Genomic DNA, 22866 nt, shown 5'->3' on the forward strand with positions numbered 1-22866 from the left:
GGTGGTCAAATACTAATTAGGTGTTATGCTGGTAGTGTGCAACTCGTATTACAGATGCTTTATTACAGTAGATGAATGAAGTGCCTCTGACTGATCAGGAGCTCAGCACCTGTTAGGAAATCTACAGCTTCCTAAACTCGAAATAAATGGCGGGGAAAGATCCTTACTTCAAGGATGTAGTAAGAAAGTGTGTATTTCTGCCTTAGAGCCAAGAGCTGAAGCTCTGACAGGACTGCAGTGGGATTTGACAAAAGCTCTCATTGGAAGAAGGGTTGAGAACAAGCATCTAAGAGCAAGGAGAGAACAGTATGTGCCAGGTGCTCTAAGGGAGTGGAAATTTTTAATGGAGGGGGATGAGAACAAATGATTAGGGTAGCAGCTGGGTAAGAGAAATGGAGCCTCTTAAAATATTAATAAGAAGATGAACTGTATCGCCTGTGAAAATGGGGAGTTGTTGAACCCGTTTATGTTTAAACAAGCCTGGGTGTGAGATGGAAAATCTTAATTTTCAGCCTTAGAATCTGCAAATCCTGCACAAATTTGTCTTCAGTCTCTCTTGCTGAAAATACTGACACGTGGATGACCTCTTTTGTGGTGAAAGGAGAAATATTTTTTTACTATTTTCACTTGGGCTCTTGCTGACAGTTTTATTTGACTGATACTTTAACTACCATAGAAATTTAGTGTTGGACATCAGGTACTTTTACTGAATTGATCTTCTGTTGCAGCAGCGTCAGTGTATATCCAGACAGTGTTTAAAAACAAATTGTACCATAGTCACACATTATTTTAGCTATGAAGTTAGCCATTAAAGTATTAATATGGACATTCTGCAAGCTGAGTCTGTTTGAGTACAAATGTAGTACAAATAGTTACCTTATTTTTCTTACAGCCTAGTTAGGAAGAATGTCAAGGCACTAGTATTACTCAGATTCTTTTTTCACTTATGGAAAACACTTGCCTGTAGGACTTGCTAGACAGGCTCAGAACAGTGGTTCACATCCTCAGTATTCTGCTTCGGAGGGGTGGTAGAACATAGCAAACTAGATAATTATGGAGTATTTGGAATATTCGTATTACAGGGATAGGGTTTTTTTCCCCCACATTGCTAGTTAGTCATTGAATTATGCCTTGAAGTATGTTTGAGAGTTTGCCTATCACAGGGGGTTTTCCATGTATTTGTATTGTATGGTTTTATCTTGTATACTAGAGTTTAGGGTGATTAGTGTTATTTTTAATACATAATTTGGAGGAAATATCTGGAAAAGAAAGTGGTTCTGTATTTCCAGAAATAAAATTTGAACTGAATAGGTAAGTGTATAATTTGTATTAATTCTCTCAACATCAATAAAGTATACCAGAGAAACTTTTTTAGATTGTGGTTGCTGTTACTGTGGAAGAAATGGGAGTAACACACAAGCTTTCAACACCCGTAACTTATCAGTTTTTAGAATACTATAGATTTACTACATTTTGACTTTTTAAACATGACTTGTACATAAAAAAGCACCAAATAATATACTGTCTTTAATAATAAAACATAGTTGCAGGATGTTGGACTTGATACATGTTGCCGCGCTGAACTGATGAGCATGGCACCATATGGTTCCCTTTCTTAATATATTTCTGTTTGGCATAAGCTGTATACTGGCTAAGCAAACTGTTAGGATCACAGGCATATCTCGATTAAAACTAAAAGGTGGTTAATGAGGCTACTAGAATACATAGTGTGGTCACACAGTGCCCTCTCCAGGGCAGGATGTTCATTAATAAGAGACTATTGAGAAAAAAAGTGGTGAAGTATGGATTCCAGTTTTTTGGGTTTTTTAAGCTAAAGTTGTTATTTCTTTGAAACAAATGGTTTTATAAAAAATTGCTTAGTAGGCCTTTGTCTTTAAGGTGTTTAACTACTATAAAGCCAAGTGCAATGTCAATGAAAAGTAGAGTGGAATCCTGATGCAAACCTTTAGTAGATAAAAACTTGTTTTATGGTAATTGTACGGCATTCAATCATCTGAATTTGTACTTCAGTTCTACAGCCCTCCTCCCACCCCTGAAGTTTCTTGAATCTATTAGTTCCAAAAAGATGATTTGTCATCTTTCTTACTTTTGCTTTTTAGAATGCCTTCTTTGCAGCTGATAATTCAGCTACTAAACGTCACCTGTATTCTACCATGTACATGTGGGCCCCACTGACACCAGAAGTAGTTGTAGAATAGAAGACTAGAATGTGTCCTGAATTATTTTTAATAAAAAACACTTCCGAAATTTAGACCAGTCACAAGCACAGGCAATGGCTAGCTCATTTCCATATGCAAATTAGGAAGCTGGTCTAGTTACTCACTTCATGTTTGAAAGATGATTGTTTGCTCCTTTTTCCTCTCACTTTGCATTCCTCAAAGAGTCCCACTGAAAAGAAGTTTTTAGTTTATACTTTCCAGTCTTCTTTAGGACTTTTTCTCAGTATCTGTTTCCTTTCCGTTCTTTTTGCAGCCTTGAGACGTTAGATCCCCCTATTAGAGGTATGTCTCAAACAAAACAACAGAGAAGGAAAAAGCTGAAAGAGTGTAGCAACAATTTTGAGTCCATATACAGATCTTTACTTACCACACTCACCCAAGACAATTTTTCAGAAAGCATTAAGCTTGGCAAACATATATAGCTCATTTGTCCACTGGAGGAGATGGAGAGCAGGAAAAGCCCATGTATGTAATCACTACTCTGGTGTCTACAGCAGAATTACATTCATGGAGCCAAAAAGGAATTGAATATATTAGACCTCTTCTGATGTTTCCCCTACCTTGAACTGTTACTATAAGCAAGGTCAAGATAGAGTCTCACTGAGATGATGCCTCTTCATAGAGAGCTTTGCGGGTTCTGTGAATTCCTTTTTTTAAATGTACTTTGTAATTATTTTTAAGGACCAGTTTTAAAGATCATCCATTCCACAAACATTTCTATGCTCAGAACTTCAGCATTTGAGGTGGTTTCAACCAATTTGGTCTTTAATAAATACTTCTTTTTTTTTTCTTCATTTATTTAAGGTATAATAGAGTGATCCAATTCTTTTGTCTACTGCCCTCATTTGCCATCAGCTAGGTCTCATATCTTCTTTCATCTGCAGTGTGCTCCTTTGCCTTTGAGGGGCAAAGATAGTTTTCCATTCGCTTGCCCATTTCCTTGAGATGCTCCTGTGACCTAAAGTTTAGTGATACAGGAAATGTGCCACACTAGGGAAACTTCAATGCGTGAGAGTGTGACTCATATGAAAGGAGAAAATGAAATAACCAGGTTGCATTGTGAACAGAATGTCCTTAAAATGCAGATGTACTGCACACATACTGTACTCAAAGTTTATCTGGGTTTGACTGGATTCTTTTTATGCTTAATAGCTATTTTTCATAGCTTTTTGACTACTATTTGCCTTAAAGGGATGTGTAATGTATTCAAAAACTGCTTTAATAAATGGGTTTATCTTCGTTAGCTGGATTATTAAGTTGAAAAAATGTAATAAACTTGATTAGTTTGGGAAGTCTGTGGAAGCTTGGCCATTTGAATCTCTAATCCTATTAATTAGATTGTGATTGGATTAATATTTGCAGTGCAGTACTGTTTAAAAAAAAATGCTGGCCTCTTCAGAGAACTGCGTAAGTAGTTAACTCCCAAGTGCTTTTGGCAGTTTATCAGCTTTTTTCTAGAAATACATGTCAGATCCAAGACTATAAAAACAATACTTACCTTCCAAAAAATACAGGGTTCTTTCTGTTGTGTTTTTTCTTTCTTTTCACTTAGAATTCCTAATAAAATCTCTTTCTGTCTGTGGAATTTTTTGGTTATAGAAAGCCGCACGTTGCAGTTGATTTTTGTTGTTGTTAGTTGGGCTACGGTTTTAGAATAGAAAATTGATGCTGCTGCAAATAAGTGCAAGTATCAGCTTGTTTGGAATATTTCTGCATGTAGGTATAAGATTAATGATCAGAATTAAAACAGAAAATCAAACTGAACAGAGAAGCCTAAACACAGTCCATAGTTTAGAAATGAAATGAAATACACTTTTCTGCAGCTGAGATCATTTGCTGTTTCTTAAAAAACACAGACAGATTGAAATGACTGCAAAATACCTCTTAGAAAAGAAGTGTAGAAGAATACAACAAAGGTTATTTCTGTACAGATACATGCAGGTAAATGAAGTGTTATCATGTTATTGATATAGTTTGTGTGTGCAGGAAAGAAAATATCAGAATGATAGGAAAAATAAGGACAGCTAGGAGGATGGGGTTACACCTCTGGTGATGATAGTTGGGAAATACAGCTGCTATCCTGTTTCATTGTCTTGCTGAAGAGGATGTAGCTCTGTGAATAGATTGTGGGTGGCTACTCTTAATAGCCTGAGCCCTGTGAAACCCTGCAGGAAGCTTGACATTGAGTAAGACTGTATTATTGTCATTCCCTGATTGCCTCGCTGTGCAGTTAGAGCATTCAGTAAATATAGTAAGTCCTGTTGCTAGCTTTAGTGGCCCATAAGCATGGTACTTGAAGAATGTGCTGTTGTGAATGGTAGAAGTGATCTTGGAAAATACAGAAACCATATAAAATAGTCTGGGGTTTCTGTGACTAAGGCAGAGCCTAAATTTCTTAGGTCTTGTAAGCTTTACAAATAAATATTGTGCCACCAAAGTTAGGTTCTAAGTCTTTGGTGCAAGTGCTGGGTTGCAGCTTTGTGTTAGACTTAGGACCCATTTTAGATTTAAAGCAGGAATTCAGCTTTTATGAAAAAAAGTCCTCTTTACAGTTTTTGCTCTTTGAGTATGTCATACATTTTTTTCAGAATTTTCAAGTTAATTGATAAATTTATGCATTTAAATACATTTGAAACTGAGTTATCTTTCAAAATACTTGATCTCTTTTTCTTTTTTTTTTCTCCTGTATGAACTTTAGCATATGATAAGAGACATACTTCACATTTTCCCTATAGTTAAAATGAATTGAAAAACTATCCTCAGGCTTCCTTTGAAAAAAATGGATCATAATTTAGATGATTTTTTTTGCTTATTATGGACTGTTGATACCAAAGGTAACATACATCACGGATGAACATGACTGCTCCAGAATTACTTTCTCTGAGAGGATGGGAGGAGAAGCACTGCTTTGTTAAAAGACATAGTAGTTTAAGGGTTTTCAGAATGAATCAAAGCCCTTCTGATGGAGGGTCCTGGCAACAGCAGTCTGTGCTGCTCTGTTCTATGCACTCACTGCTGTAGTCCCTCTTTAGCACTAAGAGCCAAGTGCCACAAAGAAAAAAAAATTCCTTTCCCATCTTGGCTTGGTATGCCTGAGTTTTAATAGACTTCAGTTTTGAATAATATCCTTCAATTTTTATTAACCTGATTTTACTAATTTGACTAATCTCATTTGCTTTTTAGAATGCATGTGTAGCTTCATTTTTTCTATTTTACATTTTTATTCATAGGTTTACTTTTAGCTCTTCCATATTTCCTATTTCTGTGTAGGCTTATTTTTTTGGTTGTTGCCATTGTCCTTAAATTCCCAAATTTTAAGTTGTGGGTGACAAAGTGCAAGGGAAGAGGAACAAATGCATCAGCTATACAAATGGGGGAATAGTCACAAAGGCTTACAGAAAGCTAATGATAAGCTTGTTTTCTTGTGCTCCCGCCTCTGTTCAATGGAGAGAGGGATGGAATTCTCTAATGGTCAATCCTGAACAGCTAAATAAGGCTTCATCTTTGAAACTTCCTTTAAACTCATCTGTTTCATTGTCTGTGGGGAAAGACCAGCATTTCTAAGGTTAACCCAACTTTGGTGTTGGCAGGGAATTCTTCACTTTTGAATAAGAATCTCTCAGATACTTGTACATCATGGAATAGTAATGCCTCTAAATGCTGTAAATTTGTGAACACTAAATGTAGCCCTCTGAAAACACTAGACATATCCCTTTGAAAGTAAAAGTACATTTTGTACTGAAGTACAAATCTGCGTGTTTCCAAAAATATTGTAGATGGGTGCTTCTGATGACTGAGCTTTGATAATGGAGTATATGTCTGGGGTTTGTTATTATGTTGCTTATGTAACTGTGGCTATCTTTTCGAATTTCCTTTAGCAGACAGCTCCTACACTAGTTTAAACATTTCTTTATCTTGGACTGGCTCCATGTGAGAGTTTTGTTTATCCTTGTGCTTTGTTATAACCAAATGGGATTAAAAACCAAATTCTTACATAATAGCGTATGATGATTTTTTTTGTAAGTAATTTCAAATTCAGACTGTGGACCACAATTTCCTATGAGGACACTACTCCACAGATGATCTATTCAGGAGTGGAGAACACTCAGCTATTAACTTGAAGCTTTCCTGGCAATAAGGAAATGTTTTCTACCTAAACCTCACTCTAACCTGTTAGAATAGTTTGGGGCCCCTCAGCACAGAATATCAGAAATGTAGATGACTTGTAAAAAGCAAAGATGCAGATAAATGTAAAAGAAGTAGATAATTGTAGATAAACTGTAAATATAGCAATGGAAAGTACATTTTACACGTTCTAACTATGGTAGAAGGATATATAGAATGCTGTCTTGAATGGTAATTCAGACTTACATAGCAGCCAAAACCAGGACACAGTGAAAAAGCAAAGGCAGTGATTGGAAAATATGAAACAAAGGAAGCTTGAAAGTAAAACGAATTACCCAAATTTGGGATTGAGCAGTTTTTGAACTGCATTCTTAAAAAGTCTGGGTGAATGAGAAGGGTCTTCATGTATGATTATGTAAGAGATCAGAAAGAAGTTACAGGAAGTCTGTAAAGACCTCTCGGTATTTTTCTTAACTTGGTTCTGGTGCAGTTACTGCTATGGAACCACAGCTGTGTTCTTGTTGTTGGATATATAGCTCTCTTCTTGCTGTCCAGACCACACACAGTTTCATGTAATTTACTTTGCTTTTTTCTTTTTTTCTCTGCATCTTACAAGAAGAAAGTGTGGATTTTCCATCAAAATTCTGTGCAAAATGGTTTTCTGTTTTAATTGAGATTTTTACAAGCAACTTTAGTTAACATAGATACTGATAACAGAGGGATTTATAACCTCTCAGAAGCAAGATGTATATGGTTTTGTTTTTCCCTTGGCTAGATGCCTTGCAGGCTATATTTTGTGGTTCTCATCTTGGAGAGGGACTAAAATTTAGCCCCTTCTTGTCCCGTCAAAGCAGACTGCTTTGCACAGCTGTTTGGACATTATACAAATATGTTCAATTATCTTGTAATGTGCATACACTTTTCTACCTTACTGATTTGTGACTGCAGCAGTCTTGACAACCCAGCCTTGCTTCTGAGCACATGCTGGAAATCCTGCTCTGTTCTGTATTTTCACAGGAGATGGTAAGCTCTATACTTTTGGAGAACCTGAGAATGGGAAACTGGGATTACTACCTGAACAGCTGAAGAACAATAGAGTCCCACAGCCTGTACTGGGAATTATGGAAAAGGTTAATAAGGTTGCTTGTGGTGGAGAACACACAGTGGTGCTGACAGGTATGCAATTTACTTTAAAGAATTTACATCCCGCTGAAATGTAAGGTGCTGTAGTGAACCTAATTGGAAGACCATTGTACATCAAGGAGGTAGAAATCCACATGACAGTTAACCTAAATGTAGGCCTGTGCTGTGCTGTGCTGCGCATATAGTTTGACAGTCAGACCTGTGCTGTGCATATCCCTTTGCTGCAGGATAAACTTTGCCAGCTAATTGTAACGGAGGAGCGTACAGGCAGCTCCTCGTTGGTACGAGTGGTTACACCACCTGCGTGTCCTTGCCTTTATCTAAAACTTCAGCAGCAAGTTTCTGTGTGAATGTCCTTTTTATTTGGCAGTATAAATGATGAATAGAGTTGTTTTGCTTGTAAGAAAATCCTCTAAGAACTCAAATGACCAAAACGGCGTAACCTGTTACGGAGGCCTGTTCAATTCCACACAGCTCAGGATTCCCAGCATCTGAAGAGATGTAAGATTATTGATGCTATCTTCTTCTTCTCTATAGTGTTAGCTCCAATAAACAGCATTTTAAGAGATACTTTACAGAGTTTGAGTATCTTTCTTACTGGGATTATAAGAAGCCAGTGCCTCTGAGCACAACACAGATGATCGACGTTTATTTCTTCTGAGGAGCTTGAAAGTGGTATTGGTGTGTGTGGGACGAAATTTTAGAGGAAAGCTTCCATTCTGTAGTAAATTCAAATGACCCTGAATATTTAGGAAGTCACTTTTCAAGTAACTGTCTGTTGATAGTCATGGAGTTGCACAATCTACTGGCTGCCTAAGTGTATTAAATATCTCTTTTGTGATACAGAAATTGCCTGTGACTTTAAGCAGAATCTTTAACATATGTATGAAACTAGTACAGATATAGACATTCAACATAGCGTACAAGTTATAAAAGTCAGCAGATACAAACTGTTATATATTAGTTCACAGGGTTGTATGTATAGTACTTAGAAGATGAATTATGGTGTATATTACCGTACTATTAAATAGTTGCGTCCCAATGGTAAATTAGCTTTTCAAAGAGGTATATGCAAAGCATTGCTAGCTATTTATTTCCACAAGTTCTATCCTGAACTATAGTACTGTAGAAGCAGGAAAGGGGAGTTTGACGTTGCCCACTGATGATTTAAAAAATACCATCTTTAGCTAGTAATGAATTCCACAGCTGTATATTATGCCTGTAATTAAACTCCTACCAAAATGCAAAAAAACTATAAAAAAAGTAGGATGTATAGATATCAGTCCTTAAATCTGCATTTTGAAAATACTAAAGTCATCTCTTGTCAATCTGGTGGAATGCCTTCAAGTTTATGTAACCAAAATTTCTAAAATATAAATTGAAAATCTAACTGAAAGTAAGTAATATGATGTGGCATTGTACTGCAAGCCACTGGAGACAGTAAAGGTGGAAGTGATGTGCTGGAAAAGGTTATGTGTAACGATGAGTCAAGCTGCAAGATTCTGGGTAGGTTAAAAATCCTTTGGGAAAACTATGAAGAGGAAATAACAGTAACCAATCCAAGAAATAATGCAAACATTTGTTTACCTTTGAGTGCCTTTGTCTCTCTTCTTCCACCAACATACAGTCTTACTCTGGCAGTATTCTATGTCATAAAATAAATTTCTTTACATGAAATCAGATTATCATTATTAGGAAAAAAATTACCATAAATTTGGGGCCAGCAAATGTATAAATCGTAGCATTATTTTATGAATTATAAAGTGAAGTTCTGCAGAAAGAATTTGATTATCATTATTGATTACTTTTTTAACCATAAATCTGAAGCCAACCGATAGATATTTTGTTTTAATGGTATTTCATGTGATAAAATTTCATTGTAACAAATGACTGTTACGAAGAGATTTAGTAGTAAGACGTAGCCCTGGATGACATCAGCGTTATAGTGACATCTGTACAAGAGCTGGAACAAAAAGGCAACATATAAATGCCAAAAAACCACATACAGTGAAGAAACTACCATAGTAAGTCAGTGTCTTATTAGGTAAGATTTACTTGTCTATAGAAATAGATTTTGTAGTTGAAGGTAAATAAGAAATTCGGTTCTGGCTTAGGTGGCAGTCCATGATTGTCATGCTGAGTGCCGGAAGATCCAGTTGAGTCAAGAGGAGAGGAAAACAATATCCTCCAACAAAATACATTTTCCTAAAGAGTAATAGTTGTTGTGATAGTGAAACATCCGATAGATGTTTTTTAATGTAATTCAGCTATTATTAAATAGGCTACAGGTATGAACTTCTGCCTAAGACACTTTGAACAAAAGAGTAGAGGATAATGGAAATACTGCCTCAAATGAAAGATACTTAGTCAGGAGTGTTGACGTACAGAACTTTTTCCCACTTAAAACAAAATTTGGGAAAAATACTTGGGGAAAAAATTGGGAAACGAGATAGAATTGGGCACTGTAATCATTTAAAAGGTGAGTGTAGCATACATGCATCGTAGGCTTTGCACCAGAAACTTAACTTGAAATCAGTACTGAAGTGTGTAATGCATCTTGAGATGAAGTGGTGTGACCACAAATTGAGAATTCTGATGTGGGATACATCTTCAGAGAGGAGCAGAAACACTTATACCTCTTTTCAGCTTATTTTCCTAAATTAAGAATGTAGTACAATTTTGAAGAAATTCTGAATTTCATGTATTATCTTCCAAGCAAACGGGTGCTGTTTGGCTTTAGTAACACCATATATACTGATGCGGTTTTAATCTTTTCAGGGTCTTTCCAGTTTTTCAGGGTGTGTCGTTTCAGTCTTAAAAAATAACGAGTGTCTGACTATTGTATATTCCCTGTTTCATCTGTCTTATTTAACATAGGAATAAGATAGGAGAAAATGGAGAAGCTGTTGCACATCTTGGCTCATTTCTTGTCATCAGCTCTAGTTAGGGTTTATGAAAATAAAAGACAGCATAATCCAGTTATCTTCACAGAATCACAGAATCACTAGGTTGGAAAGGACCTTCAAGATGATCAAGTCCAACCATTAATCCAGCGCCACCATGTCCCCTAAACCATGTCCTGAAGCGCCACATCCACACGTTTTTTGAACACTTCCAGAGATGGCAACTCCACCACCTCCCTGGGCAGCCTGTTCCAATGCCTGACCACCCTCTCAGTGAAGAAATTTTTCCTAATATCCAATCTAAACCCCCCCTGGCGCAACTTGAGGCCATTTCCTCTTGTCCTATCGCTAGTTAATTGGGAGAAGAGGCCAACACTCTCATCGCCACAACCCCCTTTCAGGTAGTTGTAGAGAGCGATAAGGTCTCCTCTCAGCCTCCTCTTCTCCAGGCTGAACAACCCCAGTTCCCTCAGCTGCTCCTCATAAGACTTGTGCTCCAGACCCCTCACCAGCTTCGTTGCCTTTCTCTGGACACGCTTGAGCACCTCAACATCCTTCTTGTAGTGAGGGGCCCAAAACTGAACACAGGATTGGAGGTGTGGCGTCACCAGTGCCGAGTACAGGGGCACGATCACTTCCCTACTCCTGCTGGCCACACTATTCCTGATACAGGCCAGGACGCTGTTGGCCTTCTTGGCCACCTGGGCACACTGCCGGCTCATGTTCAGCCAGCTGTCAACCAGCACCCCCAGGTCCCTTTCCACTGGGCTGCTCTCCAGCCACTCCTCCCCAAGCCTGGAGCGTTGCATGGGGTTGTTGTGGCCCAAGTGCAGGACCCTGCACTTGGCCTTATTAAACCTCATACAGTTGACCTCTGCCCATCGATCCAGCGTGTCCAGATCCCTCTGCAGAGCCTTCCTACCCTCCAGCAGATCAACACTCCCACCCAACTTGATGTCATGTGCAAACTTACTCAGGGAGCACTCGATGCCCTCATCCAGATCATCTATAAAGATATTGAACATGACCGGCCCCAGAACCGAGCCCTGGGGAACACCGCTTGTGACCGGCCGCCAGCCGGATTTAACGCCATTCACCACAACTCTCTGGGCTCGGCCATCCAGCCAGTTCCTCACCCAGTGAAGAGTAAACCTGTCTAAGCCACGAGCCGCCAGTTTCTCCAGGAGAATGCTGTGGGAGACGGGGTCAAAGGCTTTACTAAAGTCCAGGTAGACAACCTCCACAGTCTTTCCTTCATCCTCTAGGAGGGTCACCTGGTCATAGAAGGAAATCAGGTTGGTCAAGCAGGACCTGCCTTTCATGAACCCATGCTGGCTGGGCCTGATCCCTTGGTTGTCCTGCAGATGCCCTTTGAGCACTCTCAAGACCAACCGCTCCATAATCTTCCCCAGTACAGAGGTCAGGCTGACAGGCCTGTAGTTCCCAGGATCCTCCTCCCGGCCTTTCTTGTAGACGGGCGTCACATTGGCAAGCCTCCAGTCTTCTGGGACCTCCCCTGTTAACCACGACTGCTGATAAATGATGGAGAGTGGCTTGGCAAGCTCCTCCGCCAGCTCTCTCAGTACTCTCAGGTGGATCCCATCAGGCCCCATAGACTTGTGGGTGTCCAGGTGGTTTAGCATGTCCTTGACTGCTTCCTCCTGGATTATGAGGAGTATATTGTGCTCTCCATCCCCATCTTCCAGCTCAGGGGGCTGAATACCCTGCAGGTACCTAGACTGGCTATTAAAGACTGAGGCAAAGAAGGCATTAAGTACCTCAGCCTTGTCCTCGTCCTTGGAGACAATGTTCCCTGCCATATCCAGTAAGGGATGGAGATTCTCCTTGCCTCTCTTTTTGTTGTTAATATATTTGTAGAAGCATTTTTTATTATCCTTTGTGACCGTGGCCAGACTGAGCTCTAGCTGGGCTTTTGCCTTTCTAATTTTGTCCCTGCTTGACCTAACGAGTTCCTTGTACTCTTCATGAGTTGCCTGCCCCTTCTTCCAGAGGTGATAAACTCTCCTCTTTTCCCTGAGTCCCAGCAAAATCTCCCTGTTCAGCCAGGCCGGTCGCCTTCCCCGCCAGCTCTTCTTATGGCACATGGGGACTGTTTGCTCCTGCGCCTTTAAGATTTCCTTCTTGAAGACTGTCCAGCCTTCCTGGACCCCTTTGTCCTTCAGGACTGTCTCCCAAGGGACTCTCTCAACCAGTGACCTGAACAGGCCAAAGTCTGCCCTCCGGAAGTCCAGTTATCTTAGTACGAGGCAAGTTTCTTCCTGACTGTGATACGTAATTAGTCTATTCCAAAGCACTTCAGTTGATTTTTTTTTTATGACTGTCTTGTCTATTCTATTGGCAATTTAGTATGGTAAGAACCACCGTTATCTGGATTATTAAATCAAACTACTGTTTGGCACCTCTCCAGCAAGTATCAGAGTAAATGGTAGAAAGTGTATATTAAAGTAATTCATTTTTTTTCTCTGAAACTCCAAAATGGGAAAATCTAATTTTTTCCCAGAGAACAAAAAATTAAACTGTTGAGAGCAATGATTAGGAAAAAAAACTTGGTTTGGATGGTATTAGAAATGATCTTTTTCACAAATCTTATTGTTAGTTCTGCCTTTAGTATTTGCAGTTGTTCTAGGGAATAAACAGAATCTCAGTTAAAAATTCTATCCTACAAAAGCTTTCTCTCACTGTAGCAGCACAAAACTATTCATTTCATGACAGCCTATCAGCCAATTCAAGAGGATCCTATTCTCATCCCAGATGACTTCTCTCAGAGATGAAAAAAATGCATCCACTACCTACAATGCTTGCAAATGCTTCCTACTGAAAATGAAAGCTGTTGGCATCGTCACTTTCAAAAGAAACATGAGAGTGCAGCAATCCCAATTTGTGTACTTTTTCAATAAAACTTTAAAAAAGGTAGAATAACAATAACTTGTGAATCTAGAAGTTGGAGAAGAAACATGATTGGGAATGGCCTTAATATCTTCCATTTTTTCAGATGATGACAGATCCTCTGCGAATAATCCTCTCTATAAACGGATATATTACCTCCATTTATTCCCTGAAGAGAGGGAAAGCAAAGATATCTCTTCAAAGGAAAAAGTAAAGCAGTCCTTCAAGCATAGATCTTTTGACATAAAAATACAGCACATTAGTGTGTTAGTATGTAAAATGTTGGATTTTTCATCTTCTGTCTCAAGGTCTTTTAAAAAGAAAACAAAGTCAAGATACCCTTTTGACAGAGAATGAAACGGATGAAAAAGCTCTACCTTTTCATGACAGAACTGACTGTTCAAGCCGTATAGGATTATCTAGATTTTTCAAACCATTCTTAAGTCTGTATACTATTTGTACTGGAATCCTCAAATTCAATTACTAGCTCTGGTAAAAATGAGTATTGTGTCTACAGCTTATTTTTACAGTAACATTTTTCAGCATAAACTGTTTAAAAATAAAGCTATAGTAAGAGTGAATAGCCCATTGACATACTAGCAGTAGTAGCAGTAGTAGTAGTAGTGGTAATCATAATAATAACAATAATAATAATAATAATATTCAAGGGAAATGAATCTCTGTGGAGAGATATAAGCATACCTGTCTATTTCTGTTTCCTTCCATGGTTTTTTAACTTTGTCTGTAGCCTTAAATACATAGCAAAGAATGCAGGAATTTTAAAAAAACACTCTTGGAGCTCACTGAGTTCTTTAAGCAAATAGTATGTGTTAAAAACAAATCTGAAAGCTATATAGATTTTTCCCTAATCTATTTTATTTATAGTGACAACAGTCCTGGACATCAAAGAGCTATTACATACTCCAGAAGATAACTGCAAAGGTGGACAATAGACAGTTACAGGGAAATATGCCTGTTCATCCAAAAAAGAAATGTAAGAACTAGAGAGGAAGCAGTCCCAGCACTCAAGTGCTGGAGGTCACTTGGAACAGTGAAGCCCTTGGCTTCTGTGCAAGCTCTGAAGCCATTTCTCTTCATCCTTCAAGGACCCTTCTCATGAGCTGCTGCTGTGGAGGCAGCAGTTCCTTCCTCAAAGCCAAGGCAGGACTTTTGTTCAGTTTCCTCTGGGTGCTGTTAGTATGGCTGAGCCTTCCTTGTGATTCACTCATGCACTTGGAGGCAGCGCTGCTTCCCTCATGCTGCCATGGCCGTATGTCTGTCCTCTCCCCTTGTACCGCCCTGGTGCTGCCTTGACCATTCCACAGGAAACTGTATCAGCAAAAACCCCCAAAACCTGGCTTACTGAGGTGAGCTGGCTCACCACGTAGCCAGGTGGACAGTAGAGACAGTGCCAGTGGGGACTGAAGAGAGAGAATGGGAGAGCGAGAGCTGCCCTTTTGCTGGCAGTACGTTTCATTTGTTTCATTCAACCATGCCCTTACTGGGACTGAGGACAGTAAGAAGGTGACAGTGGGGCTATATCCACTTTTGGATTTACACTGTCAGCAAATTCATTTGCACATTCAAGCTCAGAATTATGAAATTCACCTCTGTCATTTTCTCACTAAGTCTCTGAAGTTGCTTTGCCAGAGACTTCTCTTTCCATGTATTTATAAAGACGAATTGGAGGAAATGCCTCATTTCTGCTAAATTGGATTCTTACTGAGGTTTGGCCTCACTTCTGCACCAGAATGGTGAATAGTTTAGGGTGCAAGGTTTTTGTCTTCCTGTGCCTTGATAATGGGCTAATATGTGAATTTTAGGAGGACCAAAATTTAGGTGGCCTGGTCTGTACAGGCAGTAGAAAAAATCATTCTTATAAAAAGCACTCTAACTTGGTTTTGGGTTGGCCCGTTCTCCTCATTGTCACTAGAAATTGGGAAACGAAAATAATTTCTTGTATTTTTAAAGTTATCATTTGAGAACATCTCCCTCTAAACACAAATGCCTTTAGAGGTCTAACTGGTTTTATGAAAAAGGTGTTGCATGTTTCAAGCTAGGATTAAAGAGAATAGCTCCAACTTCACTCAAAATAATTATGTTAATCCGATCAAGCCATATAGTTTGAAAATTACAAGATCTTCCAGTTTACAAAGAAATGTTAAGACAAATACAGTACTTTTAAACAGAATTTATGGAATAGAAACATGGAATCATAGACTAGTTTGGGTTGGAAGGGACCTTTAAAGGCCATGTAGTCCAAACCCCTGCAATGATCAGAGACATCTTCAACCAGATCAGGCTGTTCAGAGCCCAGTCCAACCTGACCCTGAATGTTGCCAGGGTTGGGGCATCTACCACCTCTCTGGGCAACCTGTGCCAGTGTTTCACCACCCTCACTGTAAAAAAAAGTCTTCCTTACATCTAGTCTAAATCTCCCCTCTTTTAGTTTAAAACTATTACCCCTTGTCCTATTGCTACAGACCCTTCTAAAAAGTCTGTCCTGATCTTTCTTATAAGCCCCCTTTAAGTATTGGAAGGCTGCAAGAAGGTCTCCCCAGAGCCTTTTCTTCTTCAGCCTGAACCACCCCAACTCTGTCAGACTGTCCTCAGAGGAGAGGTGTTCCAGCCGTCTGAATGAGAAAGCCATTTACTAAAATGAAGATGAGACTTTGGTTGCCTTAGAGAAGGCTCCTGTCATTCAGGGATAGTTTCTTGATTCTTCTGCAGAAAGTCTAAATGTTACAGAAAATTTCTTCCTTCTTGTTTTACTTTGTAAAGATCTTGAGAAGGTGTTGCTTTCTTGCACTGAAATTTCCAGCAGAGGGAGCTTTACCATTATATTTAGTAAAAAAAACAGATTTACTGAATGTTTTTCATCTACAATCTGAAAAAATGTGAGACCATTGGGGTTTTTTATGTTGTGAATTCATGACATATTAATATGGAACAATCTAAAAGGAGCAGAAAGGGCAAACCCTTTCCTAGGAAGAACATTTCCATATGTAGTGTTACAGTATTTCATCATGGTTCCTTTGAAATCAGAAAGTTCAGTGTAAGTTGTTAAGTCTACTGTGGTAGTAATATGGAATCTGGTCTGTTCTCCGCTTTCTTTCTCTCTGATAGTAGTGAAGGATTAGTTTGGGGGAATGGTAACATAATTTGTTCTTAATATTTCTCCAGTTTGTGGCTGCTCTGAGAACTTGGTTGCACAGTATAAATTAATTTTGTGGCACTGGAACTTACTTTGCTATTCCAGTGATCTTGTTTCCTTGACACAAGGAAGTGCTCAAAAAGCAAAGATTCTCCATCGATTCTGGTTCCACACATTCAGCTGTGGATACCCATTCCTCTCTTGCTTTTGAAGGCGGTGAGATTTTTGACCTGATGTTATCTGTGCAGCAGGAGCAGGCATGCTCTGCACCATGTTCATGACAGTAAATGTAATGATACATTTCTCCCAAGTCTCAGTTCTTTTTGCTTGACGTAGAATATTTTTTGTGCTTCTCAAATCTTTCACAGGTTTTCATAACAATTTTTCAAGTTTTAATTAGTATTTCTCTAGCTTTTCCTTTGTTGCCTACCTGCAGAAGAAAAAGGGGCAGGGAATAAAATTCCAGGAAAACTTCTCCTTTTCCCAAAAAATCTTAGTCTCTGAATTTCCTTTTTCAAGCATGATCTCATCAAGATTTCCAAGCTTCACAATCTTCCCCTGTTGTGATGGAGTGCCAGGGATGGACACACCAAGAATCTTTATTGCTTTGGAGAAGCTCTTATTCTTTTTCCTGGCTGAGGCAATCCATTAAATGGACAAAATATAAATGTGGAAAGATGATTATTCTGTCACAAGATGACAAAATTATAGTGTATTTAATGCAAGGCTGATTTGGTAGCTGAACAGAATACTGAAACCTGTTCTATTACTGTTCCAGTCTCTTCTTACACACAAATTAGCATTGGTTTAAAGAGGTCTAGTCTATTAAATTTAGGGTCGTACAATGTACATGCAGGATTATTTTGCAGTTATGTTAGAAAATATATTGCATATTGAACCATTCAAAATTCTTTTCTGTATATATTTTAGTGCTTCATTGCCTGGTTTTTATTTTGTTATATTTTGTTCTTAATTGATAAATCTAATTGATTAGTTGGTACATTTTTTAATTGATAAAACACTGCTTTTTTGATGCTGATGTCATGTGACTTTCATTTGGCTAATAGAAAGCAGGTTATAATGTATATGTCAGTATATTTGTTGTTAACTTTGCCTGTACATTTTCAGAGACAGATGTATATACTTTTGGACTTGGACAATATGGGCAGCTGGGACATGGTACTTTTATTTTTGAAACTTCAGTACCAAAGTCTGTGAAACACTTGAGGAGGCATAAAATATGTAACATTACATGTGGGGAAAATCATACTGCTGTAATTGCAGGTACGTAAGTGAAAAATTCTGAAACGCACTTCATGTGACTCTCTGTTACACTGTAAAAGCTTTCTTTGTAAAATGAGCAGTAGAAGAAGACATATGCAGACTTACTAGTTCTAAAGGTTAAGTGAGCTACTGAGAAAGCCAGATTTGATACTAGAAATTTCTGATTCACAGCCATGCCATGCATAGTTCTGTACATGGTATCTCCTGGGGAATTGAATTGTAAACTCATAATCATGCCTTGTAACAAATATTCTTTTTCAGAAGGCTTTGTTTTGCTATACAATTTCAATCTTAGTGTTTTGTTGTTGGGGTTTTTTTCCCCAAATTGTCTAGACTAACTCTAATCTCCAACAGTACTTTGTCTGAGAATAAATATATTTTTCGATCTTATTCATCTGTTGAAAATCTGAAAATAATTGTTCAGGTTTTGCTTTTGGAAGAGAAATATTCCATACTTGCATGGCCTGTTACTTTGTTTGTGATGGTTTTATCCTGGTTTTGTACTGAATCTTTGTTATTAATACATTCTTTTTTTTTCCTATATACAGAGAATGGCCTCATGTTTACTTTTGGAGATGGGCGACACGGCAAGTTAGGACTTGGAGAAGAGAATTTTACAAATCAGTTTGATCCCACTCTATGTTACAATTTCTTGAAGTTCACAGTCCTTTCGGTAAAAATTTTGTTCATGCTTCTCAGACATCAAAATATTCATATTTTTATGAAACGTTATTAATGAGAGTTGAAATCTCATTGTAGAATTATTTTTTGCTGCAGCATTTGATTAGTAGACAACGCAAATTGAAAGAAAAAGGAAATTCTATTTCACACTGGTCATTTAATTTGCAATGTACTTGGCTTGGACTACACATACAGACTTTTTTAGGGTTTTATTCAGTAGTGTTGCACTATAATGTTTTGGTGTACAGAGTTGGTAGTAGCCTATAAAATTAAATATTTGTTGCTCTTAGACTGTTGGCAGTAGGGAGAAACTAATATCTGTTCTGAAAACACCAGAGGGACATCTTTTTAATTTTAATGATTATTTGTACATCCAAACAGGATGAGAAAGGAGAAATACTCTTTTCTTTTAAGGACATTGTTTTAATCTGTTTCCTGAGGTGTTTAAGAAATAAGTATCACAGAATTGCCAGCATCAAACATGCAAACATTACTCAGGATTGACCAAAATTTGGGACAAAAGTCTTGGCTCACTTCTGTTTGTTTACTGGAGCTAAGAGTTTAAAGAAGTTTTATCAGAAGTGGTAAGGGATTGAAACTTTAAATTTAGACAGTCAAAACTCTGATCTTTATGTAATTATATTTTGTCTGTTCGAGGGTGTAGGATTTTACATTATGCATTATGGATTTTGTGATAAAATATCTAGGTTTGTATCACTGAAGTTACCAATATTTCCCACATTTGACTTGCATCAAAATAATTAGCTCCAATCCCTTCAAAATCTGTGGAAATATCTTTGCTTTCTTCTGTATCAATAATTTGATAGACCTATCTTGTGTTCTGTTCGATACAATGCATTGAATTTAGGTAAGATGAAATGAACATAGATTACTAGTCATTAATAATTGTAACTATGTACTTTTATCTAGCTAACATCATTAGGAGCTAAATTTAAAGCTAATTAACATCTCTTACTTTTATTATGTTTCTCTTATAATCTGAGTCCCTAGAGATGATTGTAAGGAAATGAGATCCTTGTATTGATACTTGCAAATGAAATAAGCAGACCTTTTTTGGCACTGTAGGTTGCTTGTGGTGGTTGTCACATGCTAGTTTTTGCTGCACCAAGACCTAAAGGATCTGAAGAAATATTCTTAGAAGATTTATATGAGAGCCATTTGACTGCTACTATCTCTAAAATAAGTGGAGACTCATTACTAACAAACACCTTACAACTAACATCAGCACGAATGCGACGTCGAGAGAGGGTAAATTCAGAGCTCTTTAGAGTTGCCATACTTGTTTTAGGAAACAAAATAACTTTTTAAACTAAAATCACAGCATATACCCAACAGATAAATATATCTCCTTAAAATACATGTTTAATTTTAAGGAATAAAAAAAAGAATGAGTATCTGCCCTGGTCCCAAAATGGATGCAGTAAAAGATAGGTATTGGTCAGATTTTACTTGCTTATTTCTATGAAAAAGACTCAGATTGGTTTTGTATTTTTAACACTCTCAAATGTAGAGCCCGTTCCTTTGCATTTTAAAAAATACCTCATAAATATAAAAAAAAGAATAAGAACCTGACTCTTTTTGGTGTTCCCTCTGAGTCCTTGACTAGATTAAACAAGTTCACAGTTTATAAAATGTGAAAGGGGAAAGTTTCACAATCAGCTTAAAATGATCCTAAGATACTGTAGCTACTTAAAACAGTAGTTTCTTCTCCTTTATCTCCACTACACATTCCATGTGACTTCTTTAGCAGCACTATGAGTTGGATCATTTCACTTACCTGTCTGAAAACTAACTCTACCACAAAACCGCATTTATTTTGTAAAACTGTATTGATGCTGTGCATTAAGTAACTCAGTGTTATTTGAGAAACTATTATTTTCATTTTAAATAAAAATCAAAATTATTTTCATCCTTTGTCTGTATTTTAAGACTACTTGAGATTATTGTGTAGAAACAACGTAAAATACTCCACTGTATCTCTCCACCTTTTAGAAATAATTGAAATATTCAAGAGGTTTTGTTTATGCTTTGCACACAAAGTTACAACAATGTATCATTAACTAAAGGAAAATACCACTGCTAAGTATGAGGGGTTGCTTATATTTTATTCTTCTACTCTTATTCTCAATAACTTTTTTTTTTAATCTTTTAAAGGAAAAGTCACCAGAACAGTTTATTCGAATGGCACGAACTCTGCCTCCACTGGGAGAAAGCTTCTTAAAATCTTCATTGCCTGTGACTAGCAACACTAGCCCACTCTGTTTTTCTGCAACAAGTCTTCCTAAAGCTGAACCTATGAAGGATAGAGACCATGAAAAAGGTGAAGTGTCCCCACATCTTGTTGCTGTTTTCAGAGAATTATGTAGTTTGGCTCTCATCATTCATAAACGAATGCTGAGTTTGAACATGAAAGAAGGTTTAAGTTCAATCTTACCTCAAGAAGGTCTGACAGAATACAGACATGAGAGTTGAGAAATGCATACAAGAAATTGCCTCACACTTGGTTCATGTTTGGAAAACGTGCTTCAAGATTGAGAGGAGGCTTAAGTGAAAGAAAAACAACTTCTGAATTGTACCTGAGGTTCCTCAAGCCTGTAGAAATATGACTTCACAAAAACACTGTAAGATTAGCAACCACTTTCTGCATTTTCACAAAAAAAAAAGAATTACGGAAAAAAAATTATTAGGAACAGTCATAAAGACACAGAAAGGCCTAAAAGAGACCTTGGAAAAAGAAAAGAGGTCTACTAATTCTTATAGGAGCTTTCTTCTTCACTTGGAAATGTGAAAGTACTCTTCAGTCTCTGTTATCTAAGATAATAAGGATTTACAATATTCTAGCTCATGCAAAAGCCTGGATAACAATGATACTGACACAGTGCTGGACTTCTGCACAGATTCTCTAGAGCAGTTCTGGACTTCATCTAGGTTCCTGGGTATGTGTGATTTCCTGGGAAAAGCGGTGCTGAAGAGTGCAGAATGCAGTGCTTTTGTGTAAAAGTTAGCTCAGATTTATCAGACAGTCAAATCCAATTTGAAAGGAATTAATTCAGTTAGAATTAAGATGACTATTTGTAAAGCTGCCAACATGTCCATTAGCATTTCTGGTTCCAGGAGAGTAATGCAGTGAAATTTGAAATGCCTTTAGAGTCTTCTGAGGCATAAAACCTCAGGTTTTGTGCCCTATGAAATTGGTCATATACCTGATGAACTTGAGGTGAGCTTGAAAAATAATGATGCTGCATTGGAGTTAAACTCACTGTCTCTGTATCCATTACACAGATAATGTGCAATGTAGACAATATGACTGCAGCTAATTTAGTCTAAGTGGTAGACTATTATTAAAGAGATAATCCAAAAGAAGCTTTATCCGCTGTAGTATTTATGCTTTGAAAGCCTGCAAAAATGGTGAGAGATCTACAGTGCACTGAGGCCAGGTTGCTGAACTACCTCTAATGTTAATACCAATGGAAAGGAGGTGAAGTGTTTCTGCTGTGTCCGAGGCCAGGGAAATGAGGAATCTCAGGACTTGGTCAGTCTCTATTTTACAAGAGTGAAGTGTTCTGTTTACTATATATTGCTTGTTCCTATGGTATTTGTTTACTTCCCCCTATTTTACCTTAAAGAAAAGAATCATCAAAAAGATAAACCTGGTGAAGTCTCTGCAGAAGAAGATTCAGATAATGAAAATAATGACAGAAACCTTGGAGATACAACCGACATCCTAAATATGGTAATGTATTGCACTAATGAATCTGTGATTCAGTCGTTTTTATGCAGGGGAAGAACAAAACAGCTAAATAATGTTTCAAGTTCTAGTACAGAATTCCTGGATAGCCCAGAACGTCATATGTGGCATCAAGAAGTACTGACATACTGTTAAATGAGCATGCGTTACGTATCATCATTATCCCATGCTAAAGTTTGCTTTCATTTTCCAAATAACATTGTAATATGAGATTGAAGCAGTCCAAGTAGTGCAGCCCCTCCCCATGCTTTATCTCTGAATATCAGAAAGAAAAGGAGGACACTGGATACCACATGGTGATCTCTAACCTTCCTCATCTTATGATTTCAAGGGAGAGAACTTCAGGAAATGAAGCAGAGAGCTGTCTTTTCCTGTTCCTAGAAGAGCTTTTTTTAGTACAGGTGGATCATATTAAAGGGAAGACTAAAATGCAGACATTTTGATTATTTGTTGATCCCCAAGCATGTTCCTATGTATTTCTTTTATTTAAAAAATATGTTCACCTTATCACTTGTGCACCCTTCCAAAACATGTTGTTCTCTCAGCCGATAGGGCATGTCCTGGCCTTAACGCAGTGCACTGGAGTGTTATTTTTTGTCGTCTTTTTTTAACTTCAGTGGAATGGGAAAAATGAGAAACTCACTGTGGACTCAGCTCAGG

At 37.8% G+C, this 22866-nt stretch overlaps 1 protein-coding gene across 1 annotated transcript in view; it reads left to right on the forward strand.

Moving 5' to 3' along the window:
* Positions 1-22866, forward strand: part of RPGR (retinitis pigmentosa GTPase regulator) — a gene marked incomplete at both ends in the record, with an annotated part of 43883 nt that overhangs the window by 16371 nt on the left and 4646 nt on the right. Inside the window, 6 exons of the mRNA XM_082005104.1 lie at positions 7383-7541; positions 17601-17756; positions 18305-18429; positions 19524-19706; positions 20613-20778; positions 22085-22191. Of these exons, the coding sequence (XP_081861230.1) occupies positions 7383-7541; positions 17601-17756; positions 18305-18429; positions 19524-19706; positions 20613-20778; positions 22085-22191 (896 nt within the window). The remainder of the gene's footprint in view (positions 1-7382; positions 7542-17600; positions 17757-18304; positions 18430-19523; positions 19707-20612; positions 20779-22084; positions 22192-22866) is intronic.

This window comes from Phaethon aethereus, assembly GCF_964289735.1.
Source record: "Phaethon aethereus genome assembly, chromosome: 1".
Classification (NCBI taxonomy): Eukaryota; Metazoa; Chordata; class Aves; order Phaethontiformes; family Phaethontidae; genus Phaethon; species Phaethon aethereus.